Source organism: Arachis stenosperma, chromosome 5 (genome assembly GCF_014773155.1).
Source record: "Arachis stenosperma cultivar V10309 chromosome 5, arast.V10309.gnm1.PFL2, whole genome shotgun sequence".
In the NCBI taxonomy this organism is placed as follows: domain Eukaryota; kingdom Viridiplantae; phylum Streptophyta; class Magnoliopsida; order Fabales; family Fabaceae; genus Arachis; species Arachis stenosperma.
The window spans coordinates 30,296,811-30,321,962 of record NC_080381.1 but is presented as its reverse complement, the minus strand read 5'-3'; the positions used below and the strand labels follow the sequence as shown (position 1 = coordinate 30,321,962).

The window sequence follows — 25,152 nt, the reverse complement described above, 5'->3', positions numbered from 1 at the left end:
TTTCTTTCCAAAATTAACAAACTCTTTCTCATTCTTCTTATTTATCTTTCTCTCATTCTCTATTTTACTCTACCTTTCTATTCTACAAAAAATAAAATTAACTAGATAATTTAATTAAAATTTAAAATATTATTATTATATACATATTTTTCATTTAGTTCTAAATTTTTACTGTTTATCTATCTAATCTATATTTTCACTTCTCTTCCTTCAAATATTTATTACATATAATTTGGAGAGAATACTAATGTTGTAATTAAAAGTTAGAACAAAATTCAATTATTTAAAAAAATTGAGTTAATTTTATAACTATCAATAGAAATTTTTTTATGCTAATATCTAATTATATTTTGATATACATAGAGAGAAAAATATATTATTTTTAAATAACAAACATAAAAATTAATTATTTCTATTTGTGCAATAGACTTAATACCTAATCAAATGTAAAAATATACACGTTAAATTATTTTAAATTTATTAGTAAAGAATTAAACTCTTTCACATGAAAATAATAACTAAAAATCTTATTATTTGATTTTTTTATCTATGGAGACTCAGACCTTCTTAACCGATAGAAACTTTTGTCCCCTACGACCTTTTTGTAAAAGTAATTTGATTTTATAATTTTTTTGTATTATAATCTACAATGTCATGACAAAACTGATATAATTTTAAAAGATTTATATTCCCGTAATGTTATTACGGGTAAAAATTATTAGGATTTAAATCTAAAAATTCTAAATACTTAGACCATAAACTATAATTTTACTCTAAAGCATAATTAGTTCAAATGATCATTTCACATTATCTAAACTAACAATAGATGGTACTCTAAACTAACTATATCATCTAATTATCAAACTAACTAAAATTAAAAACTAACAACAAAACTTAATCTAACTAAATAAACATGTTAAAATCATAAAATAACACAATAATAAATTAAATTAAAAAGAGACAAAAGAACATAATTACTTGAAATTGTCAAAAAGACCGAAAATAAAAAATTTTACAAGAGAAAAAAGAATGAAAGTGAAAAAAGTGAAAAGTGAAAATAGTGAAAAGTGAAAATAGAAGGGCCATAAATTTTTATATTTGCGCAAACCTCCTTGAAGTTTGTCGGAAAAACTGACGAACTTTACATTATATCAGAAAAAAATCTTACAGAATTTTGTAAAATTGTCTAATTAGATTTATATATTTAAATAATTTTTAAATAATAAATTTAAAAATTAATTATTTTTATTGATATATCAATAATTCAATACACGATTAATTAGTAATGGGGCATCAGACAATAGTTTCGGAGAAATGGATCTCATGGATTATGGGAATGCAAATGGAGGTGGTGTTTTAGTTCCAATTTACTTGTCTACCAGTGATATGGAGAGGTTTGCAAAAGAACTGGATGATATGCTTGGAAACCCAAATCAACCTATCTAGAGTGGTAAATACCAAACAATTCTCAGAATTTACTATATAACCAATTAATTATAGCATATGTACATTATTTGGGGTGGGGATTCAGAATAAAAGAATGGTTTGTGTAACATGGCATTGGTTAGGTGATATTGTTGTTTTTTTGTTAAGTTGAAACAAGAAATCATGAGCAACTATAACCAAATCCATTATGTTCATTGAGATTCAAGTTCATATGGACCTCAAGTCACATATTGGTCAAATATAAAAAGAAGACAGAGAGATAGGTAAGGTTGTTCCAAAAGACGCATCACATTATAGAAAGAAATATACAATACAAGCATATCCCATAACAAAAGGGATTTCATTAGACACTACTTCCAGCACAAACCATATTAGATTATTTCCACTAGTCATCATGAGAAAATTCATCAGTTGACAAGAAACTAAACACTACCGAATCCTTAACGTTTCCTTTAAAATAAGTGTATTTTCTGAGCAGACCCTCCTTAAGGAACCCAGCCTTTTCCACTACTTTCTGAGAAGCCTTGTTCTCAGGGGAAGTGAAAGCCTGCAACCTTACCAGATGAGACAAGTCATTGAACACTTGAGGCATAGCCATCTTCACTGCTTTTGTGGCTATGCCTTGGCCCCAGTAGTTTGTGGCCACGGCATAGCCTATGTCAGCCTTGCATCTATCATCACCTGACCATGGATACACCGAAACAAAGCCTATGGAACGGTCGTCAAGGCAGATTGAGCGTCGTCACGGATGAGGTATGCACACGTCTCTTATGAAGGCCAAAGCCTCTTCCCTTGAACCACAAGTCTTCCATCTTAAGTTTTGTGTGACTTGATCATCCCCAACCCATAGCAAAAAGTCGTCAACATCGCTTAGCTTGAATGGCCGCAAAGAAATTTTTGAGAGATCCGAATTCGACATTTTTCACCGTCTGCCTTATATATTATTCAGGGCAATTTACACATATAAAATGATTGAAGAAAACGTTTACGCAAATACAACATTGGCAATTTTCAGACGCAAATGCAACAAACGCAACTATATATAATCCGCTACACCCTGCAGCAGAACTTAATTGCACGTAATCCGTTACAGGATATTGCGGATTACGTTGAGGGCGGGATTACTCATAAACCGCTACACCCTGTAGCGGTTTATGACCAAATGGCTTTTATGCATAATCCGCTACACCCTATAGCGGATTATGAGTATAGTGGGTTGTCTATATATACCGCGTGAGGCTGTAGCGGAAATCATTTGAGTTATTTTGGAAAGAAAGTTAGAGAGAGAAAGTAGAGAAAAGAGAGAGAAAATTTAAAATATTTGAGTAGTTTGAAAAAATGGAGGATGAACGGCGGTTGTACCAGCTCGACGGTATTGCTCACGTAGCCGGAACCATTGATGCAGAGGTAAGTGTCTGTATTTCCAAACACTATTTTAATAAATATATATTTTATTCAATATTAAGGAAGTAATTCATTAATTAGATAGATAGAGACTTAGTTTAGGTTTTGGTTTGTAAATGAAAAATTGAAATATAAAATTTGACATCTAACATTTAATAGTCAAGGTAGAGAGGTAAATTAGTAATTTCAAAACCCAAGTAGCTTAAGACTAGAAATACAAGCTATAGTTTGGTTGGTGATGTTATTGTTAGAAATTAAGCCGGTGTTCTTTATTTCTGAAAATGCAGCCAACCCGATGTGTGTATAGCGTCCGTAGGCAACAGAATATGCCGTTACATGATAGGATCATACCTTACTTAGAGAGGGCTGGGTTATACCACCTGGCTAGGCTGAACGCGCATTGGTTCTGGTTGGATGAACCTCTGGTTAGCGCATTTATTGAGAAGTGGCGGCCTGAGACCCACACTTTTCATATGCCATTCGGAGAGTGTACTATCACGCTCCAGGATGTGGCATACCAGCTCGGGCTGTCCGTGGATGGCCAGGCTGTTTCCGGGTGCATGACAGACTTCCACATGCATATCGAGGGGGCCAGACTGGCATGGGAGTGGTTCAAGGAGTTATTTGGTGAGCTTCTGCCACCGGATAAGAGAAAGTTATACACAGTCCACTTCACATGCTTTCATGAGCGGTTCAGGGTGTTACCAGCGGATGCTTCGGAGGAGACCGTGCGCATATATGCACTGGTGCGCGAAATTGCAATCACACTTTTGCAATCCCGCACAACTAACCAGCAAGTGCACTGGGTCGTCCAAGTAATACCTTACGTGAGTAAGGGTCGATCCCACGGAGATTGTCGGCTTGAAGCAAGCTATGGTTATCTTGTAACTCTTAGTCAGGATATCAATAATTATCAGGGTTGATTGTAAAAAGCAAAAGAACATGAAATAAGTACTTGTTTTGCTGTAATGGGGAACAGGTTGAGGTTTTGGAGATGCTCTATCTTCTGAACCTCTGCTTTCCTACTGTCTTCTTCTTCAAGCACGCTAGGCTCCTTCCATAGCAAGCTGTATGTAGGGTTTCACCGTTGTCAATGGCTACCTCCCATCCTCTCAGTGAAAATGTTCAACGCGCTCTGTCACAGTACGGCTAATCATCTGTCGGTTCTCAATCGGGATGGAATAGAATCCAGTGATTCTTTTGCGTCTGTCACTAACGCCCAGCCCTCAGGAGTTTGAAGCTCGTCACAGTCATTCAATCCTTGAATCCTACTCAGAATACCACAGACAAGGTTTAGACCTTCCGGATTCTCTTGAATGCCGCCATCAATTCTAGCTTATACCACGAAGATTCTGATTAAGGAATCCAAGAGATATCTACTCAATCTAAGGTAGAACAGAGGTGGTTGTCAGGCACATGTTCATAGTTGAGAATGATGATGAGTGTCATGGATCATCACATTCATCAGGTTTAGGAACAAGTGATATCTTAGAATGGAAGCAAGCATGATTGAATGAAAAATAGTAGTAATTGCATTAATCCATCAAGACACAGCAGAGTTCCTCACCTCCAACCATGGGGTTTAGAGACTCATGCCGTAGAAGATACAATAAGAAACGTGTAAAGTGTCATGAGGTAGAGATACAATATCAAAAGGTCCTATTAATAGTGAACTAGTGACCTAGGGTATACAGAAATGAGTAAATGACGTAAAAATCCACTTCTGGGGTCCACTTGGTGTGTGCTTGGGCTGAGCATTGAAGTTTTCATGTGTAGAGACTTTTTCTGGAGTTAAACGCCAGCTTTTATGCCAGTTTGGGCGTTTAACTCCAATTTTTGTGCCAGTTCCGGCGTTTAACGCCGGGATTTCTGAAGCTGATTTGCAATGCCGGTTTGGGCCATCAAATCTCGGGAAAAGTATAGACTATTATACATTGCTGGAAAGCCCAGGATGTCTACTTTCCAACGCATTTGAGAGCGCGCCAATTGGGCATCTGTAGCTCCAGAAAATCCACTTCGAGTGCAGGGAGGTCATAATCCAACAGCATCTACAGTCCTTTTCAGCCTCTGAATCAGATTTTTGCTCAGGTCCCTCAATTTCAGCCAGAAAATACCTGAAATCACAGAAAAATACACAAACTCATAGTAAATCCCAGAAAAGTAAATTTTAACTAAAAACTAATGAAAATGTAGTAAAAACTAACTAAAATATACTAAAAATATACTAAAAACAATGCCAAAAAGCGTATAAATTATCCCCTCATCACAACACCAAACTTAAATTGTTGCTTGTCCCCAAGCAACTGAAACTCAAAATAGAATAAAAAGAAGAGAATATACTATAGACTCCAAAATATCAAAGAAACTTAGCTCCAATTAGATGAGTGGGACTAGTAGCTTTTTGCTTCTGAACAGTTTTGGCATCTCACTTTATCCCTTGAAGTTTAGAATGATTGGCATCTATAGGAACTCAGAGCTCAGATAGTGTTATTGATTCTCTTAGTTAAGTATGATGATTCTTGAACATAGCTACTTTATGAGTCTTGGCTGTGGCCCAAAGCACTCTGTCTTCCAGTATTACTACCGGATACATATATGCCACAGACACATACTTGGGTGAACCTTTTCAAATGCTAAAGTCCCCAATTAGAGGTGTCCAGGGTTCTTAAGCACACTCTTTTTGCCTTGGATCACAATTTTATTTTTTTTTTCTTTTTCCTCTTCTCTTTTTTTTTCATTTTTTTTTGTATTCACTGCTTTTTCTTGTTTCAAGAATCAATTTGATGATTTTTCAGATCCTCAATAACATTTCTCCTTTTCCATCATTCTTTCAAGAGCCAACAATTTTAACACTCTTAAAACAACAAATTCAAAAGATATATGCACTGTTCAAGCATTCATTCAGAAAACAAAAAGTATTGTCACCACATCAAACTAATTCAACTAGTTTCAAAGATGAATTCGAAATCCTGTACTTCTTGTTTTTTTGTGATTAAAGCATTTTTTATTTAAGAGAGGTGATGGATTCATAGGACATTCGTAGCTTTAAGACATGAACCTTAAATTTTTATTAATCACGAATTAAGAACAAGACTCAAAAATAGATATAAGATAAGACTAATAGTAATAGAAAACAAAAATTTAAATAGACTCCTAATGATAGAGGTTATCATAGAGTTAGGACTCAACAACCTTGATTTTGAGAAGTGGATGCTCCCTTAACTTGTGGGGTATTTGACCCTTCAAGGGAGAGCTTTTGGCGCTTCAACTCCTGTAGCTCACGCCCCTGCTTCTCTTGTTCCTTCAGCAATTTGCAGAGCATGCAGTTTTGATTCTGCTATTCTTCCTTAATTTGTTCCATAGCTTCTTGTAGCTTGGCAACAGATGCTTCTAGACGAGTCCAGTAGTCAATTTCAGGAAGTTCAGGGAGGAACTCCTGCGCCCTCCTTTTGATAGAGTTATCTTGCATTTGTCCTTCCATTGACCTCTTGGTGATTGGGTGCTCAATTGGGATGAATTCATCTACTCCCATCCTCACCCCAGCATCTTTACATAGCAAAGAGATTAAGCTTGGGTAAGCCAGTTTGGCTTCAGTGGAGTTCTTGTTTGCAATTGTGTAGATCTCACAAGCAATCAGATGATGAATCTCCACTTCTTTTCCCAGCATAATACAATGAATCATCACTGCTCTCTTGATAGTAACTTCAGAACAGTTACTAGTGGGCAAGATAAAACGCCCTATGAAGTCCAACCAGCCTCTTGCAACTGGTTTGAGATCTCCCCTCATGAGTTGGTTTGGGACACCTTTTGAATTGGTCATCCACTTGGTTCCAGGGAGGCATATGTCCTCTAGAACTTGATCCAACCCCTTATCTACTCTCACCATTCTCCTATTAAAGGATTCAGGATCATCTTGTAGTTGAGGTAATTTGAAGACCTCTCTTATTTTGTCTAGATGGAAGTAAATAATTCTCCCTCTGACCATGGTTCTGTAGGTATGAAAAGCGGTTCCAGTCATTCTCTGCTTATCTGTCAGCCACAGATTTGAGTAGAATTCCTGAACCATATTTCTCCCAACCTTTGTCTCAAGGTTGGTTAGAACTTCCCATCCTCTGTTTCGAATTTACTCTTGGATCTCCGGATATTCATCTTCTTTCAGATCAAATTTAACTTCCGAGATCACTGACCTTAGACCCATTATTTTGTGGTAATGGTCTGCATGTTCTTTGGTTAAGAACTTCTCTTGACTCCAAAGGTCTTTTGGAGCATTCTCTTTCTTGCCTCTTGAGTTGGTTTATTTTCCTTTGGGGGCCATGATCTTGATGAGTCTTAACTTAGTGATCACAGAAAAACACACCAAACTTAGAGGTTTGCTTGTCCTCAAGCAAAAGAAAGAAAAGATGAGAGAGAGGAGGAGAGCAAATTCGAATGGTGGGGAAGGGGAGTGTGGCCGAACATATATTTATAAGGAAGGGAGAGAGAGTTCAAAAATTTTGAAGGAGATTTGAGAAGATATGGGAAGAAATTGAGAGATATTTGAGTTTTTTTTTTTTGAAGAAGATTTGGAAAGGATTTGAAAGGGATTTGAAGAATGATTTTAAATTTGAAAATTTGAAGGTGAATGATGAAGGTTTGAAATGTATTTATGTAGAAAATTATGGATTAAAACAGGAAAGTTTGAAAAAATTTGAAGTGGAAAGCAAAATCTCAGTCTCCCACCTTTCTGGCGTTAAATGCCCAGAATGGTGTCCATTCTGGCGTTTAACGCCCACATGTTGGCCAATTTGGGCGTTTAACGCCCAGCCAGGTACCCTGGCTGGCGTTAAATTCCAGAAACCCCTTCATCACTGGGCGTTTTGCTAAACGCCCAGGATGCTGCACACCTGGCGTTAAACGCCCAGAATGGTGCCCATTCTGGCGTTTAACGCCCAAAATGGCACCTTTACTGGCGTTAAACGCCCAGAATGGTGCCCATTCTGGCGTTTAACGCCCAAAGTACCTCTTATGGCATTTTTTCGCCAACAAGCTCCTTTTCTCTGCTTTTTGCACTGAATCCTTCTGTAACTCTGTGAATTCCTTCAATTTTGATGATTGCCCTTTGAGAATATGTATCAAACTTTGATTAAACAAAACAGATAACCTGCTAATGACTGGGTTGCCTCCCAGCAAGCGCTTCTTTAATGTCTTTAGCTGGACCTTCACTGAGAATCATTCAAGCCTCAGTTTTGAGCATTCTTGCTCAAAATTGCTTTCAAGATAATGCTTAATCCTCTGTCCATTAACAATGAACTTTTTGTCAGAATCAGTATCCTGAAGCTCAACATATCCATATGGTGACACTCCTGTGATCACATACGGACCCCTCCACCGGGATTTAAGTTTTCCTGGGAACAGCCTGAGCCTAGAGTTGAAGAGCAGAACTTTTTGTCCTGGCTCAAAGACTCTGGATGACAACTTCTTGTCATGCCACTTCTTCGCCTTTTCCTTATAGATTTTTGCATTTTCAAAGGCACTGAGTCTAAATTCATCTAGCTCATTTAGCTGGAATAATCTTTTTTCACCAGCTAACTTAGCGTCCAAGTTTAGGAATCTGGTTGCCCAGTAGGCTTTATGTTCCAGTTCCATGGGCAGATGACAGGCCTTGCCATACACAAGTTGGTATGGAGAGGTTCCTATTGGAGTCTTGAATGCTGTTCTGTATGCCCACACAGCATCATCCAAGCTCTTTGCCCAATCCTTTCTACGAGCAATTACAGTCCGTTCTAGGATTCTTTTTAGCTCTCTGTTAGAGACTTCAGCTTGCCCATTTGTCTGTGGATGATACGGAGTTGCTACTTTGTGGCTAATTCCATATCGGACCATAGCAGAGTACAGCTGTTTGTTGCAGAAATGAGTGCCTCCATCACTGATTAGGACTCTGGGAACACCAAATCTGCTGAAGATGTGTTTCTAGAGGAATTTCAGCACGGTCTTAGTATCATTAGTGGGTGTAGCAATTGCTTCTACCCATTTAGATACATAGTCCACTGCCACCAGAATGTAAGTGTTTGAGTATGATGGTGGGAACGGACCCATGAAGTCAATACCCCATACATCAAACAATTCAATCTCTAAGATCCCTTGTTGAGGCATGGCGTATCCGTGAGGCAAGTTACCAGCTCTTTGGCAACTGTCACAGTTACGCACAAACTCTCGGGCATCTCTATAGAGAGTACGCCAGTAGAAGCCACATTGGAGGACCTTAGTGGCTGTTCGCTCACTTCCGAAATGTCCCCCCATATTGTGATCCATGGCAGTGCCATAGGATCCTTTGTGCTTCCTCTCTGGGTACACATCTGTGGATTATTCCGTCTGCATATCTCTTAAAGAGATATGGCTCATCCCATAGGTAGTACTTGGCATCTGAAATTAATTTCTTTCTTTGCACCCTGCTGTACTCCTGGGGTATGAACCTCACAGCTTTATAATTTGCAATATCTGCAAACCATGGAGCTTCCTGAATGGCAAAGAGTTGCTCATCTGGAAAAGTCTCAGAGATCTCAGTAGAAGGGAGGGACGCCCCAGCTACTGGTTCTATTCGGGACAGATGATCAGCTACTTGGTTCTCTGTCCCTTTTTTGTCTCTTATTTCTATATCAAACTCTTGCAGAAGCAACACCCATCTTATGAGTCTGGGTTTTGAATCCTGCTTTGTGAGTAAGTACTTAAGAGCAGCATGGTCAGTGTACACAATCACCTTTAATCCTACTAGATAGGATCTAAATTTGTCAATGGCATAGACCACTGCAAGTAACTCTTTTCCTGTGGTTGTTTAATTCTTTTGTGCGTCATGCAGAACACGGCTGGTATAATAAATGACGTGCAGAAGCTTGTTATGCCTCTGTCCCAACACTGCACCAATGGCATGGTCACTGGCATCACACATTAATTCGAATGGTAATGTCCAGTCTGGTGCAGAGATGACTGGTGCTGTGACCAGCTTGGCTTTCAGGGTCTCAAATGCCTGCAAATACTGTGTGTCAAACACAAATGGTGTGTCAACAGCTAGCAGGTTGCTCAGAGGTTTTGCAATTTTTGAAAAATCCTTTATAAACCTTCTGTAGAATCCTGCATGCCCCCAGAAAGCTTTTGATTGCCTTAACATTGGCAGGTGGTGGTAATTTTTCAATTACCTCTACCTTTGCCTTATCCACCTCTATTCCTTTGCTTGAAATTTTGTGCCCAAGGACAATTCCTTCAGTCACCATAAAGTGACATTTCTCCCAGTTTAAAACTAGGTTAGTCTCTTGGCATCTTTTCAGGACAAGTGCTAAGTGGTTAAGACAGGAGCTGAATGAGTCTCCATATACTGAAAAGTCATCCATGAAGACTTCCAGGAATTTCTCCACCATATCAGAGAAGATGGATAGCATGCATCTCTAAAAAGTTGCAGGAGCATTACACAGACCAAAAGGCATTCTCCTGTAGGCAAACACGCCAGAAGGGCAAGTGAATGCTGTTTTCTCTTGGTCTTGAAGATCTACTGCAATTTGGTTGTAACCTGAATAGCCATCCAAAAAGCAATAATAATCATGACCAGCTAGTCTTTCTAGCATTTGGTCTATGAATGGTAAAGGAAAATGATCCTTTCTGGTGGCTGTATTGAGCCTTCTGTAGTCAATACACATATGCCACCCTATAACTGTTCTTGTAGGAACCAGTTCATTCTTTTCATTATGAACCACTGTCATGCCTCCCTTCTTGGGGACAACTTGGACAGGGCTCACCCAGGGGCTATCAGAAATAGGATAAATAATCTCAGCCTCTAGTAATTTAGTGACCTCTTTCTGCACCATTTCCTTCATGGCCGAATTTAGCCGCCTTTGTGGTTGAACCACTGGTTTGGCATTATCCTCCAATAGGATCTTGTGCATGCATCTTGCTGGGCTAATGCCTTTAAGATCACTTATGGACCACCCAAGAGCTGTCTTGTGTGTCCTTAGCACTTGAATTAGTGCTTCCTCTTCCTGTGGATTTAAAGCAGAGCTTATGATTACTGGAAAAGTGTCACCCTCTCCCAGAAATGCATACTTCAGGGATGGTGGTAGTGGTTTGAGCTCAGGTTTGGGAGGCTTATCCTCTTCCTGAGGAATTTTCAAAAATTCTTTTGTTTCCTCTGGTTCTTCCTGATCAGGCTGAACATCCTTGAAGATGTCCTCTAGCTCTGATTCTAGACTTTCAGTTATATTGATCTCTTCCACCAAAGAGTCAATAATGTCAGCGCCCATGCAGTCATTTGGTGTGTCTGGATGCTGCATAGCTTTTACAGCATTCAACTTGAACTCATCCTCATTGACTCTCAAGGTTACTTCTCCTTTTTGTACGTCAATAAGAGTTCGTCCAGTTGCTAGGAAAGGTCTTCCTAGAATGAGAGTTGCACTCTTGTGCTCCTCCATTTCTAGCACTACAAAGTCAGTTGGAAAGGCGAATGGCCCAACCTTGACAATCATGTCCTCAATTATGCCTGATGGATATTTAATGGAGCCATCAGCAAGTTGGAGACATATCCGGGTTGGTTTGACTTCTTCAGTCAACCCGAGCTTTCTGATAGTGGATGCAGGTATTAGATTGATACTTGCTCCAAGGTCACACAGGGCTGTCTTGGTGCAAGCACCTTCTAATGTGCATGGTATCATAAAGCTTCCTGGATCTTGAAGCTTTTTTGGTAAGCTTTTTAGAATGACTGCACTGTATTCTTCAGTGAGAAACACTTTTTCAGTTTCTCTCCAATCCTTCTTATGACTTAAGATCTCTTTCATGAACTTAGCATAAAAAGGTATTTGCTCAAGTGCTTCTGCAAACGGAATCTTTATTTCAAGAGTCCTTAGAAAGTCTGCAAAGCGGGCAAATTGCTTATCCTGTTCCGCTTGGCGGAGTTTCTGAGGATAAGGCATCTTGGCTTTATATTCCTCAACCTTAGTTGCTGCAGGTTTATTCCTTACAGAGGTGGTTGGAAAAGCCTTTTTAGAGGGGTTACTATCAGCACTCTCAGGTGTCTGATTCCCCATTGGCGTTTGAACGCCAAGATTGGGTGAAGAATGGGCGTTTAACGCTAACTTTTCCCCCTTTTCTGGCGTTTGAACGCCAGAACTGGGCAGGAAATGGGCGTTTAACGCCAGCTTCCCCCCCCCCCCCCCCTTTCTGGCATTTGAACGCCAAGAGTATTCCTCTCTGGGCTCTTACTGTCCTCAGAGGGATTTTGGACAGTGGTTTGGTTATCCTCTGTCAATTGTTCCTTTATTGGCTTTTTGCTACTTTGAGCAGTGTTATTCAATGTCTTCCCACTCCTCAGTTGAACTGCTTGGCATTCTTCTGTTATCTGTTTAGATAACTGCTATTTTGCCTGATTCAACTGTGATTCTATGTTCTTGTTAGCAATTTTAGTTTCTTGGAGCATCTCTTTAAATTCTGCTAACTATTTTTGTCATCAGGTGTAATTGCTGATTAAGCTCAACCATCTGTTCTTGAGGATTAGGATCAGTGGCTACTGCCATAACTTCTTCTTTTGTAGAGAACTCATTGCTAGAGTACAAATGTTGATTTCTAGCAACAGTATCTATAAGCTCTTGAGCCTCTTCAATCGTCTTCCTCATATGTATAGATCCACCAGCCGAGTGGTCTAGAGACTTCTGAGCTTTTTCTGTAAGCCCATAGTAGAAGATGTCTAACTGGACCCACTCTGAAAATATTTCAGAGTGGCATTTTCTTAGCATTCCTCTATACCTCTCCCAGGCATTATAAAGGGATTCATTATCCTCTTGTTTAAAGCCTTGGATGTCCAGCCTTAGCTGTGTCATCCTTTTTGGAGGGTAAAATTGATTTAGGAATTTGTCTGATAACTGTTTCCATGTCTTTATACTTGCTGTAGGTCGGTTATTCAACCACCTCTTAGCTTGATCTTTTACAGCAAATGGAAACAGTAATAATCTGTAGACATCCTGATCCACCTCTTTATCACGTACTGTGTCAGTAAGTTGTAAGAATTGTGCCAGAAACTCAGTAGGTTCTTCCTGTGGAAGACCGGAATACTGACAATTTTGCTACACTATGATAATGAGTTGAGAATTTAGCTCAAAGCTGCTTGCTTTAATGGGAGGTTTACAGATGCTACTCCCATATGCAGCTGTAATGGGGTTAGCATATGACCCCAGAGTCCTTCTGGACTGTTCAATTCTACTTAGGTCCATGATGGAGAAAGGGAATATGATATGTATTCACAAGCAAAGTAAATTTTTTTTTCAATTTGACCGAAAATAATAAAATAAAACAAATGGAAAATAAAATCAAATTTCGAAAACTAAAAGAAAATAAGATCAAAGCAAATTGAAAACTAAATCAATTAGTTAATTAAAAAGATTTTGGAATTAGCAATTGAAAATTATTTTGAAAAAGATTTGATTTTTGAAATGAGGAAAGAGAAAAACAACAAAATGACACCAAACTTAAAATTTTTAGAAAATCAAACACAAATTTTCGAAAATTTTAAAGGAAAAACACAAAGAAGACACCAAACTTAGAATTTTTAAAGAACAAGAAAGGACTAAGAACATGCAAATTCGAAAAATTAAAAGAAAACAAAAGCATGCAATTGACACCAAACTTAAAATATGAAACTAAACTCAAATAAAAGACTCTAAACCAACAAAAATAAAACAGTCCTAATCTAAGCAACAAGATAGACCGTCAGTTGTCCAAACTCGAAACAATCCCCGGCAACGGCGCCAAAAACTTGGTGCACGAAATTGCAATCACACTTTTGCAATCCCGCACAACTAACCAGCAAGTGCACTGGGTCGTCCAAGTAATACCTTACGTGAGTAAGGGTCGATCCCACGGAGATTGTCGGCTTGAAGCAAGCTATGGTTATCTTGTAACTCTTAGTCAGGATATCAATAATTATCAGGGTTGATTGTAAAAAGCAAAAGAACATGAAATAAGTACTTGTTTTGCTGTAATGGGGAACAGGTTGAGGTTTTGGAGATGCTCTATCTTCTGAACCTCTGCTTTCCTACTGTCTTCTTCTTCAAGCACACTAGGCTCCTTCCATGGCAAGCTGTATGTAGGGTTTCACTGTTGTCAATGGCTACCTCCCATCCTCTCAGTGAAAATGTTCAATGCGCTCTGTCACAGCACGGCTAATCATCTGTCGGTTCTCAATCAGGTTGGAATAGAATCCAGTGATTCTTTTGCGTCTGTCACTAACGCCCAGCCCTCAGGAGTTTGAAGCTCGTCACAGTCATTCAATCCTTGAATCCTACTCAGAATACCACAGACAAGGTTTAGACCTTCCGGATTCTCTTGAATGCCGCCATCAATTCTAGCTTATACCACGAAGATTCTGATTAAGAAATCCAAGAGATATCTACTCAATCTAAGGTAGAAAGGAGGTGGTTGTCAGACACACGTTCATAGTTGAGAATGATGATGAGTGTCACGGATCATCACATTCATCAGGTTTAGGAACAAGTGATATCTTAGAATGGAAGCAAGCATGATTGAATGAAAAACAGTAGTAATTGCATTAATCCATCAAGACACAGCAGAGCTCCTCACCCCCAACCATGGGGTTTAGAGACTCATGCCGTAGAAGATACAATAAGAAACGTGTAAAGTGTCATGAGGTAGAGATACAATATCAAAAGGTCCTATTAATAGTGAACTAGTAACCTTGGGTATACAGAAATGAGTAAATGACGTAAAAATCCACTTCCGGGGTCCACTTGGTGTGTGCTTGGGCTGAGCATTGAAGCTTTCATGTGTAGAGACTTTTTTTGGAGTTAAACGCCAGCTTTTATGCCAGTTTGGGCGTTTAACTCCAATTTTTGTGCCAGTTCCGGCATTTAACGCCGGGATTTCTGAAGCTGATTTGCAACGCCGGTTTGGGCCATCAAATCTCGGGCAAAGTATAAACTATTATACATTGCTGGAAAGCCCAGGATGTCTACTTTTCAACGCAATTGAGAGCGCGCCAATTTGGCTTCTGTAGCTCCAGAAAATCCACTTCGAGTGCAAGGAGGTCAGAATCCAACAACATCTACAGTCATTTTCAGCCTCTGAATCAGATTTTTGCTCAGGTCCCTCAATTTCAGCCAGAAAATATCTGAAATCACAGAAAAATACACAAACTCATAGTAAATCCCAGAAAAGTGAATTTTAACTAAAAACTAATGAAAATGTAATAAAAACTAACTAAAATATACTAAAAATATACTAAAAACAATGCCAAAAAGCGTATAAATTATCCGCTCATCATGCACGCACGTATATTATGATGCTTCTGTCGACACAGCTATTCATGGACAAGAGTGCTAATCGAGTCCACCTTCGCTGGTTGCCTTTTGTGGCGAGACTTGACGATATGGGCAGCTATAGCTGGGGCGCCGCTGCATTGGCGTGGCTGTACTGATGCATGTTCAAGGTGGCGAACAGAAATGTCACCAACTTGGCTGGACCCCTACAGTTGCTACAGTCATGGATCTTTTGACAGGGTCTTCCCACAGGTAGGGGGTATATAGCATTTGCCTGAGCCAGCGCTCAACATAGAGTATCTTCATAGTAAGGACGACAAGGGTGGAGATAGATGGTTCCCCACTTACTATAGGACCTGGCATCAGCATTGGGACGAGCGAGTTCGTTCTGTGTTAAGTGTCCAGAGAGTTCCTGATCCTGGTCCATTCCCTGAGTACCTGGACTGATGGCACCGTGTTGCACATAGGATTCTGTCACCAGGAGTTGCTTTCGTCGACCCCAGGCCGACCCAGGTTCCGGACGATGCTATACTCAGAGGGTTGTCGCAGGTGCCGACTAGAGTTCCAGCGTTCGATATGCCGGATAACAGACGTTTGGAGCGGAGACAACGCATCGGTACATGTGCCACTGATCACGACTGGCGCTGGCTAGACGACATGATGCAGGAGGAGCAGGTTGGTAGTGATGACGGAGGCTAGGCAAATCATCACCTTCGTCGATCTTCTGCTAGACGACGGGCTGCTCGTGGTGGAGGAGCACCTCCCATCCACCACGATGACAAGGCAGGATCGTCCCGTCAGCACCTTACAGACACTCATGCTGGTGGCACCGCGGAGGCTAGTATGGGTGGTACTCCTTTTACCCACGTATCTAGCTCTCAGGTACTACATGGGTGTAGCACACAGTTGTTAGCCGATCTTGCTACCACTTCTTTCACCATGGATTTGGACGATCAGTTGGGTGGACCCCAGTTCTATGCAGATTTTGATGAGTTCATACGGGGTGACGACGTTCATTAGTACCAAAGCCCGATTCCAGGCGGCCCTTCAGACCCTACGGAGTATAGGCCACAGCCAGCGGATATGCCTGAGACCCAGGTTCCTGAGACCCAGCTCCCGGTCGACTTGAATGAGCCCGCAGGCAGCCCGTACGACACTTGGTTCGGGATGGGGGGGGGGGAGACGCGACCATCTGCATTTGGAGTGGGGGCACAGGAGGCTCCGCCGGGAGATCGGCGAGCGGCTAGGGTTAGGCGTCCGACTCGATGTGGCACAGGCTCGCACCTACTTGGTCCATTCGGAGGCGATCATGATGTTGATGGTGACCATCCGTAGCGTCCGACTCTCTTAATTTCCAACAGTTATCCATGTATGAATTATGACTTATTTATTTTCTGTTAGGGTTAACGACTTGTGACAATTATATCTGTATTAGTTATGTAGTTATACCTATATTATTTTTGTATGAGTTACTGTGAATGACGATTATATTTTGTATCAATTCGTGCATTTTGCATCATGGGTTTTAAACCCTAACATATAAACACCACTATATTCATAATTCGCGATACCCTGTAGCAAATTACGTGCAATTAAGTTCTGCTGCAGGGTGTAGCGGATTATATATAGTTGCGTTTGTTGCATTTGCGTTTAGAAATTGTCAATGTTGTATTTGTGTAAACGTTTTCTTCAATCATTTTATTTGTGTAAATTGCCATTTTATTCACGTTATTTATAATTTTATAGCGGCCTTGTTTTTGATACACCATCACCTGCTAGTCTAGTAAACCAACTCACCTATCCCACAATCCCCATATATCTTTGATTTTTTTTTCTTTTTCAGGACCCACTCACCTTACCCCATAATAGCATCGTTATTTTCTCCGGGCCTGCAACAACCAGCTAAATTTAAAATATATGTAAATAAAATGGACGTCTACAGACTACAACTACTTTCTTCCAATTTATATATGATTTAAAAGACTTTAAACTGAAATTGGACAGGGACTGCGCGAACGCAGGTCCCTACTACAACAAATTATGATGTAGGCTCTCCTACTTGAGGAGACCTTAGGCAGGCACCCCTCCTAAGTGCAGTGTAAGTCACCAACCTAGGCCATAGGCCTTTTTGATCACCCATTGACCCCATCCAGGTAAGTATGTTAGAATGTTGCTGATTAATCTATATTTATACACTGCATTTTCACCTCCCTTTCTTTATCTCAGGTGATGTGGGACTTCAAGGTTCCTTTTTACTATCTATCTCTATGAACCTGCGGCTTCTCCCTTTGGATTGGCGGTATCTCTTTCGCTGAACAAATAGTGAGGCTAATTCTTTTCTTCTCAAAACATTAGGTTTTTGGCAGATCAAAGTATACCTGTAGCTGGAGCGTTAGACATTTATGAGAATTTTGAAGCTAGGAAACTGGGAAAGGTGCTGCTTCATTTTCTTATTAACAATATTGTTTATCGCAAGAAAACACATTCCTCGGATATTTATCAAAAGTAAAAGACTCCTGCCAAAAATATAAAAAAATAAATGAAAGAAAAGAAAAAGAAAAATCCCATGATGAGCACTTTAGGATGCAAAATTGAAAAGGAGGTAGCAGAAAACTTAGTACGGTGTTTAAATTTTAATAATAACTGCGTTCACTCTTTCACTTCAAGTGTTCCATAAACTATGTTGATGTTTGTTGAATGCAATTATATGCTGATGCTGGTTGAGGCTTTGGGACTGCTTCATATCGATTTGGAATATTTCCCCAATTAAGATAGTTTTCCATAGAAAACACATGAGAGGTGAGTTAAGAACAAAGATTCAGAGCAAGCCACAGATATTTATCAAAAATATAAGACTCCTGCCAAAAATGTAAATAATAAAAGAAAAAGATGAGCACTTAAGGATGCAAAATTAAAAAGAAGGTAGCAGAATCAAACTTGGAAACGAAACACGTAGTCTTCCTACCATTAAACTGAAGATGAACGTTCTTTAAATTTTAATAATAATTGACTTCACTCTTTCACTTCAAGTGTTCCATAAAACGATGTTGCTTTTTGTTGAATACAAGTATACAACTACACAAATGAATCAAGAATCCATCACCGCAATAATTGGTGCTTGTGTGACATTTCAATTCACCTTGACCTTTATGGATGGTATGTGGATTCCTTCCTAAATATGATACAACGATTCACGTACAAGTGATTGCAACATTGAATTTCCATGGGTTGCTAAATCCAATACACAGTTTTGAACTTTCCACGCATTGGGCCGAGAGTGAGTCGAGTCAAGTTAGACCAAACTCAAATTCAGTTTACGAAAATTAAGCTAAATTTACAGCTCGACTCATTAACAATCGAATTTATTTCATAAGTTCAAGATCCGCTCAACGAAAGCTCACAAACTAGCTCGATCTCACGAGCTAGTCTAAATAATAGGAATATAATCTATAATTCTCTATCAATAAATTATAATTTATATATTATAAAAAATATTAAAAAAATAAATTTTATATACTGTCTATCTATTAATTATAAATTTTTTATTAATTATATATAAAATTTTAAATAATTAAAAATATTAATATATATATAATTATATATTATTATTTTATATATATATATAATTATTAATACACGTATTTTATACGTATTTAATTTATATTTTTAATATTTTATATATAATCGAACAAGTTCGACTCACCAGTTCAATTTATCGACCTGACATTTACCCAATATCAAACTTGTTTATTCCTGTTACCTCTATTACTGTAAAGGTTTCTTAATTAGCTCCCCGCTTTTTCATAGTGCTAACCATGAAAGATGATTGACTTGGCGTCAAAAATTAAAACTGAAAAGACTAGAAACATGAAAAATAGTGTTTTTATTTTTGTTATGCATTTTTTTTAAAAGTTTTCGTTGAAAATTTTTTTAAAATGTTATTTTCATGCTTTATTTTTATTTTCATCAAAAGAAAAAAAAAATAAAAACGCCCAAACCAATCATCCCCTAAATTTTCATATTAGTTACGGCGGCTACCCAGATTGACCCAGGTGTATGGGAAGGGGGCACTTGGCCCACTAAATTAAAAATAAAAAGTAATATATATATATAATAACGGATTCAAAAAATTTTGACAATAAAAATAAAATATATATAATATAATAATAATTTTTATAATAAAATTATTATATATATATAAAAATAAATTATATATTAATTATTATGTATTTGTGTATATATATATATATATTGTTTAATTTATTTTTAATGTATATTTTGTATTTTAATATATATTCTATACAAATAATTTTTTTTTACAAACATATAATATGATTATTGTAATTATATTTTATTATTATAAAATATGATTAATTTTTAAAATAACTAATTTACAAATTAAGACACTAAAATAGTAAATAATAACATATAATTTAGAATTTTATTTTTTAGATTTTATATTTTAAAAAAATTAAGTAATCTTTTTCTAAACAATACAATCGAAATAAGTTTTTTCAATTAAAGCAATTGCACAGGAAAAACTAAAATTAATTTAAAAGAAGATAAATACTCTTTTAAGTTGATTTTTAAGAAAGAATAACAATCTCATTTAAATTGAGAATTGATTATTATAATAGACATCTAATATGAAATTCTTAAATTAACTATTAAGTACTAAAAATTGAATAAAAAATTATTATAGGGTCAAATTTAATAATTTAATGAGAAAAAATAAATATTATTATTATATACTACTCAAAAAAATTTCAAATTATGGTGGGGCACTTACCCCACAACTAGGAACATAGATCCGTCCCTATATATATATATATATATATATATATGTTAAAAATAATCTTTTGTTAAATTTAATATATAAAAATATTTATTTTGTTTAATTTGATTTAATATAAAAATTAAAAATAAATAAATAAATTAACTCAATAAAAAATTAATGACCAATGTTAATATACTTTTTAAAACTAATTAATTAGTTAATTATCAAACTAAATTTTAATTTTCTAAATATAAGTAAAATTATCAATATCTGTTTTGTTTTAAAATATTAGTTGAAATAAGAAAAAATAATATCTATCTATTAATTAATTTTCTTTATTTTAAAATTATATAATACTTTCTAATTTTATTTCTTAAATAATTTTACTTGTAAACTATTTTGAATTAAAAAATATTTTATGTCATAAATATTATAACAAATAAACTTTCTAATTCAATGAGTGGTAATTAATATTTGAAAATTATAATGAGTAGTAGAATAATTATTTTTTTCTTAAAGATAGATATTATTTTATTATTATAAAATAATAATGTTTCCATAAGGAAGTACAAAAGAAGTTGGTATTCCTAATTATCACTAAATGTGATTGGAAGACAAATAGCTTAAGAAAGAGTAAAGTAAGAATAAAGAGAAATTGTTAGCATTCATCAGGTATAGCTATTGAGTTCACGCACTAGACTTCTGACTTCTTACACTATCTCTGGTGCTGTGCTTATTAGCTTCTCAAAGACGTACCTATTCTTCGCTTTCCAAGTGCTCCAACACACCGCCGCGATGAAGAGGATCTTTTGTCTACCTTTGATTTGAGCCGCTGTCCAAGATAAGGCTCGTTGCCATCAATTGATGAAGGTCTCCTCTTCTCTCTGCCATAAGTGGGGTTATTAAGCTTAGACTCCAGATTATTGAAGACAGAGGGCATTGGAATAAGGCATGAGAAATTGATTGATCTTTCAGCATGCATCTTGGGCAAGTGGCAGGGGTGGATGCAAACTGGCTATGAATTTGTTGCAAAACCGGAAGCTTTTCATGAAAACTCTTCCATAAAAATATCTTAATTTTATGAGGTAATTTCAATTCCCAAATGCTAATCCATACCCTGTTGTATTAGAACAATTATTTAAAAGCATAGAAGTTAATTTTGATATATTAAAATATGTATATTATTTTACATAGTCATTCAATTATATTTGTTCTTTTAAATAATTATTTACGTGATGAATGCAAAAAATTATTTTTTAATTACAATACATAATTAAATAGATGCATAAAATCTTTAATTTGATAGTGTAACAAAATTAAATTAAAAAATATATATAAAATTTAATTATTTTAAAAAGAAATAGATAAAAATAATTATAAATTAAGTTTCTATTATTTTATATAAACATATTTTTATATACATGTTTAGTTTTTTTTATATGTATATATAATTCTAGTTTCAAATTATAAATACTAGTATATCAATATGTCAACTAATTCATTCTTTTTATTATTAAATGTGTATAAAAATAAGTAAAAGTAAAATTAATTAAGATGACAAATTATTTATAATTTAATTAAAATATTTTAAGTTTAAATTTTAAAAATAAAAAATATTTTTAAAAAAATTATATATAATAAATAATATTTTAAAAATAAAAATATTTATTAATTTTTTTTAATTTTTATATCTCTATTATATTTTTAATATAATTAACCATGCTTAATAATATTTATTTTAATAAAAATATTTTTATCTCCACTCCTAAAATTTGTTGAGTCCATCACTGCGGCTAGCCGGCTACCCTTCATTCTCTCTTCCTTATAATGTAGAGTTTCTTTCTTCGTTAACTATCCTTGGGAAGAAACAAGAATATTGTATAGATCTCAATTGAATACTTGATTTTTTTTTTCTTTTTTTTTTTTTCCCTCTCTGTTTGTCTCTGATATGAAACTAGGAAAGATCACTTATTAATTCCCTCAAAAATTTCCCTTCTCGTTTGTATCTTATTCACGGCATCAAAGGTTAAAATACCACAAACCTTATCTTCAATTGGTCCCCTCATTCTTCCTTCAATTGTACCCAATTTCTCATCATAAATTCACATTGATTATCTATTATCACATTTTGGTGATTATAAATAAATATAGATTAATAATTACTAGCTCTGATCATTATGTGGAGTATGGATGCTCCTAATTATCTTGTGAGCATGTTAGACATTACCCTTCTTAATTCTCTTGGCCAAGACAAGAACAAGAAGAAGAAGAACGATATTAAGGAGAAGAAGAAAGGTTATTAGGATATGAAACAAGGTAACGGACGTTCATTTGAAGATTATGGGTCTTACAAACCCATTCAAAGTCTCGTACACTCTCTATGCCATATTTCCCATTATTGGACTCATAATTTCATTCTACTTTGTGCCCTTTCCCTTCATTACAACATTTCAAATCAAACTTCCATATTATTCCATTTCCACCCCACTCATGGTCAACACCTCTTCTAATTCTTCAGGTACTTAGTTATTCTTCATTCTTGTAAGGAAAATCATTCATATGCAACAAATTTATATGAATAATATGCTTGTTTGAATTATTAACCGGATATGATTTCGATTCATTTACTAATTAAAGATATGTATGTAATCTATACTTGATGATTGTTTCTGGCAAAGTTTTGATGAGCTTTTATTTTATTTTATTTTATTTTATTTTATAGTTGGCAATAAAAGTTCGTAGAAACATACAACTGTTACAAATTGATAAAAATAAAATCTAAGATAGAGGAGTAGAAATTGTTTCTAAATATGTATGTTCTGTTTTTTTTTTTCTCCTCAGGAAAAATAGAATATGCAAATGAGAATTCATGTGACTACTCCATTGGCAAATGGGTCCGTGACGAAAGAGGACCTTTGTATAATGGAACCTCCAAATATTGCAAGATGAAGAAAAATCAAAATTGCATCGCTAATGGAAGGCCTAACACAGAGTATCTTTATTGGAGATGGAAACCCAATGATGATTGCAACCTTGCTAGGTTTGATCCTAGTACTTTTCTCCAACTAATTAGGAACAGACACGTGGCATTTGTTGGAGACTCTGTTGCTAGGAACCAAATTGAGTCCCTTATTTGCATGCTTGGTAGTAATAATGATGATGACTCATCAAAACCAAAACGTTTGTACCATAAAGGTTCACGAAAATGGAACATTCTCTCCCACAATGCAAACTTGTCCTTCTATTGGTCCCCATTTCTTGTGAGAGGTGATATGAGATCCCAGAAAGGGCCACATTACAATACAATTTATTTGGATCATGTTAATGAGAGGTGGGCAAGGGACTTGGATGAAATGGACATGATTGTAATTTCACTAGGGCATTGGTTTGATGTTCCTTCAATTTACTATGTGGGTGGTTCAATTTCAAGTTGCCTAAAGTTGCCACAACTTGGTTATTGCAATCATCATGTTAATGATTTTTATGATCCGTTAAGACAGGCTTTAAGGGTTGCTCTTAATACCATAATCGAAGCGAAAGCAACTAAAGGTGACAAACTCAATGTGATTGTTAGAACGTATTCGCCGTCTCATTTTGAAGGTGAGTGGAATAAAGGTGGTACTTGTTTGAAGGATAAGCCTTATGAAGATGGAGAGAAGAAGGTTGAAGGAATGGATGCTGAGATAAGAAGGATTGAGATGGAAGAAGTGGAAATTGCTAAGGAGAAAGCCAAAGAATTTGGAGGGTTAATTAGGTTAGAGATAATGGATGTGACTAAGTTAGCATTGTTGAGACCAGATGGCCATCCAGGTCCTTATATGAATCCTTTTCCATTTGCATCCAAAATTGTTCAAAATGATTGTGTTCATTGGTGTTTGCCAGGGCCTATAGATACATGGAATGAAATTTTATTAGAGATTATGAAGAAGTTGGTGCTACATTCAAAGGCTGAATAATACTCCTGATGAGACATTCTCCACATTCTTGTTAATAATCTTTTTGTGGTTTAATCTTCCGCCTTATGATTATAAATATACATTGGAAATTAGAATACAGTTCCATAGTAAAAAATAAATGAATATTAGAAAAGTTTTGATAAAGGAATAATTATAATGTTTTTTTACTGTGGTTGTTCTCTCTTTTAGATCGGTACTAAAAAGAAAATATTTGCAAACATTTTATGATGATTCCACACAAAATTTAATTTTGTAAGAGATCGGTACTAAAAAGAAAATATTTGCAAACATTTTATGATGATTCCACACAAAATTTAATTTTGTTATAAATTTCAGGAATAAATATAATTTTGGCCCTTATAATTTAGATTGAAATCAAAATCGACTCCAAAATTATTTTACATTCAAAATAGATACTAATGTAAAATTTTATTTTAAAATAATCATTTATCTAAAATTTAGACAAAAATACTCCTTTTTCAAATTTTCTCAATTTCTTATCTTCTCTAAAATTTAATATTCTGAAAATCAAATCGAATCGACCGGTTCAATTGGATTAATTGAAAATCAGTCATATAGCCAGTCCAGTTGATTCTTAGAACCGTTCTGCAAAAAATTGATAAAAATCGGTCAAATCGGTGGTTAATCGAAAAAACCAATCGAATCGGTCAGCTTTTTAAAAGTATCGATTTTGAAATATGGGTTTGAAACGACATTGTTTTGACAAAAAAAAAAAAAACAAAAAAAAAAACAAAACGAACCCACTTACCCACATTCTTACCTGGTAACCCGTAACCCAACCCATTATTTTGAGACTTAGTCCCCTTCCCCTCACTCACTAGCCACAACACTTCAACCCTAAATCCCTAATTTCACTACCAAGTTCCAATCTTCATCCAACTCCAACAGAAGCCATCGTCCCTCCCTGTCTACCACAATCGACGCCACATCAGAGCTACTGTCACCGGCTAGAAGAACCTTCAACGGGCGGAAGGAAGTCATCGTCGCGGATTGAAGCTACTGTCAACGACGTCATTCATCTGGTTGTCTAAACTCCGAAGCTCCCGTGGTCAGCATCGTCTACTCGTCGGAAGCTTCTCTGTCAACGTTGTCGGGCATCTGTTCTGCCGCCGTGACCTAGCCGCCTTTTCTGTTTTCTGCTACAGTGAGTTGTACTAGGTTTTCAACTAATTTTTTTGTTAATTATATGAATTATATGAATTGATGCAGAGTTCTTTTTTTGGTTAATTATATAAATTATATGAATTGATATGAATTATAT

The 25,152-nt window shown here is 36.2% G+C and overlaps 2 protein-coding genes, 1 non-coding gene and 1 pseudogene across 3 annotated transcripts; 2 read left to right on the top strand and 2 right to left on the bottom strand.

Annotated features, from left to right (window-relative positions):
* Nucleotides 1-1,831: 1,831 nt before the first annotated feature.
* LOC130979775 (uncharacterized) lies at nt 1,832-2,365 on the bottom strand (annotated as a pseudogene).
* A 419-nt stretch (nt 2,366-2,784) lies between these two features.
* LOC130980647 (protein MAIN-LIKE 2-like) lies at nt 2,785-15,295 on the top strand. The gene is made up of 3 exons (XM_057904306.1): nt 2,785-2,853; nt 3,138-3,596; nt 15,179-15,295. The coding sequence occupies exons 1-3, from the start codon at nt 2,785-2,787 to the stop codon at nt 15,293-15,295; spliced, it is 645 nt and encodes a 214-aa protein (XP_057760289.1).
* Nucleotides 15,296-17,138: 1,843 nt separating this feature from the next.
* On the bottom strand, nt 17,139-17,298 carry LOC130984877 (U1 spliceosomal RNA). The gene has a single exon (XR_009088782.1). It is a non-coding gene; the product is annotated as a U1 spliceosomal RNA (small nuclear RNA).
* A 4,525-nt stretch (nt 17,299-21,823) lies between these two features.
* LOC130983110 (xyloglucan O-acetyltransferase 1-like) lies at nt 21,824-23,926 on the top strand. Its single transcript, XM_057907294.1, has 2 exons — nt 21,824-22,432; nt 22,756-23,926. The coding sequence occupies exons 1-2, from the start codon at nt 22,255-22,257 to the stop codon at nt 23,868-23,870; spliced, it is 1,293 nt and encodes a 430-aa protein (XP_057763277.1). The 5' UTR covers nt 21,824-22,254; the 3' UTR covers nt 23,871-23,926.
* Nucleotides 23,927-25,152: the final 1,226 nt, after the last annotated feature.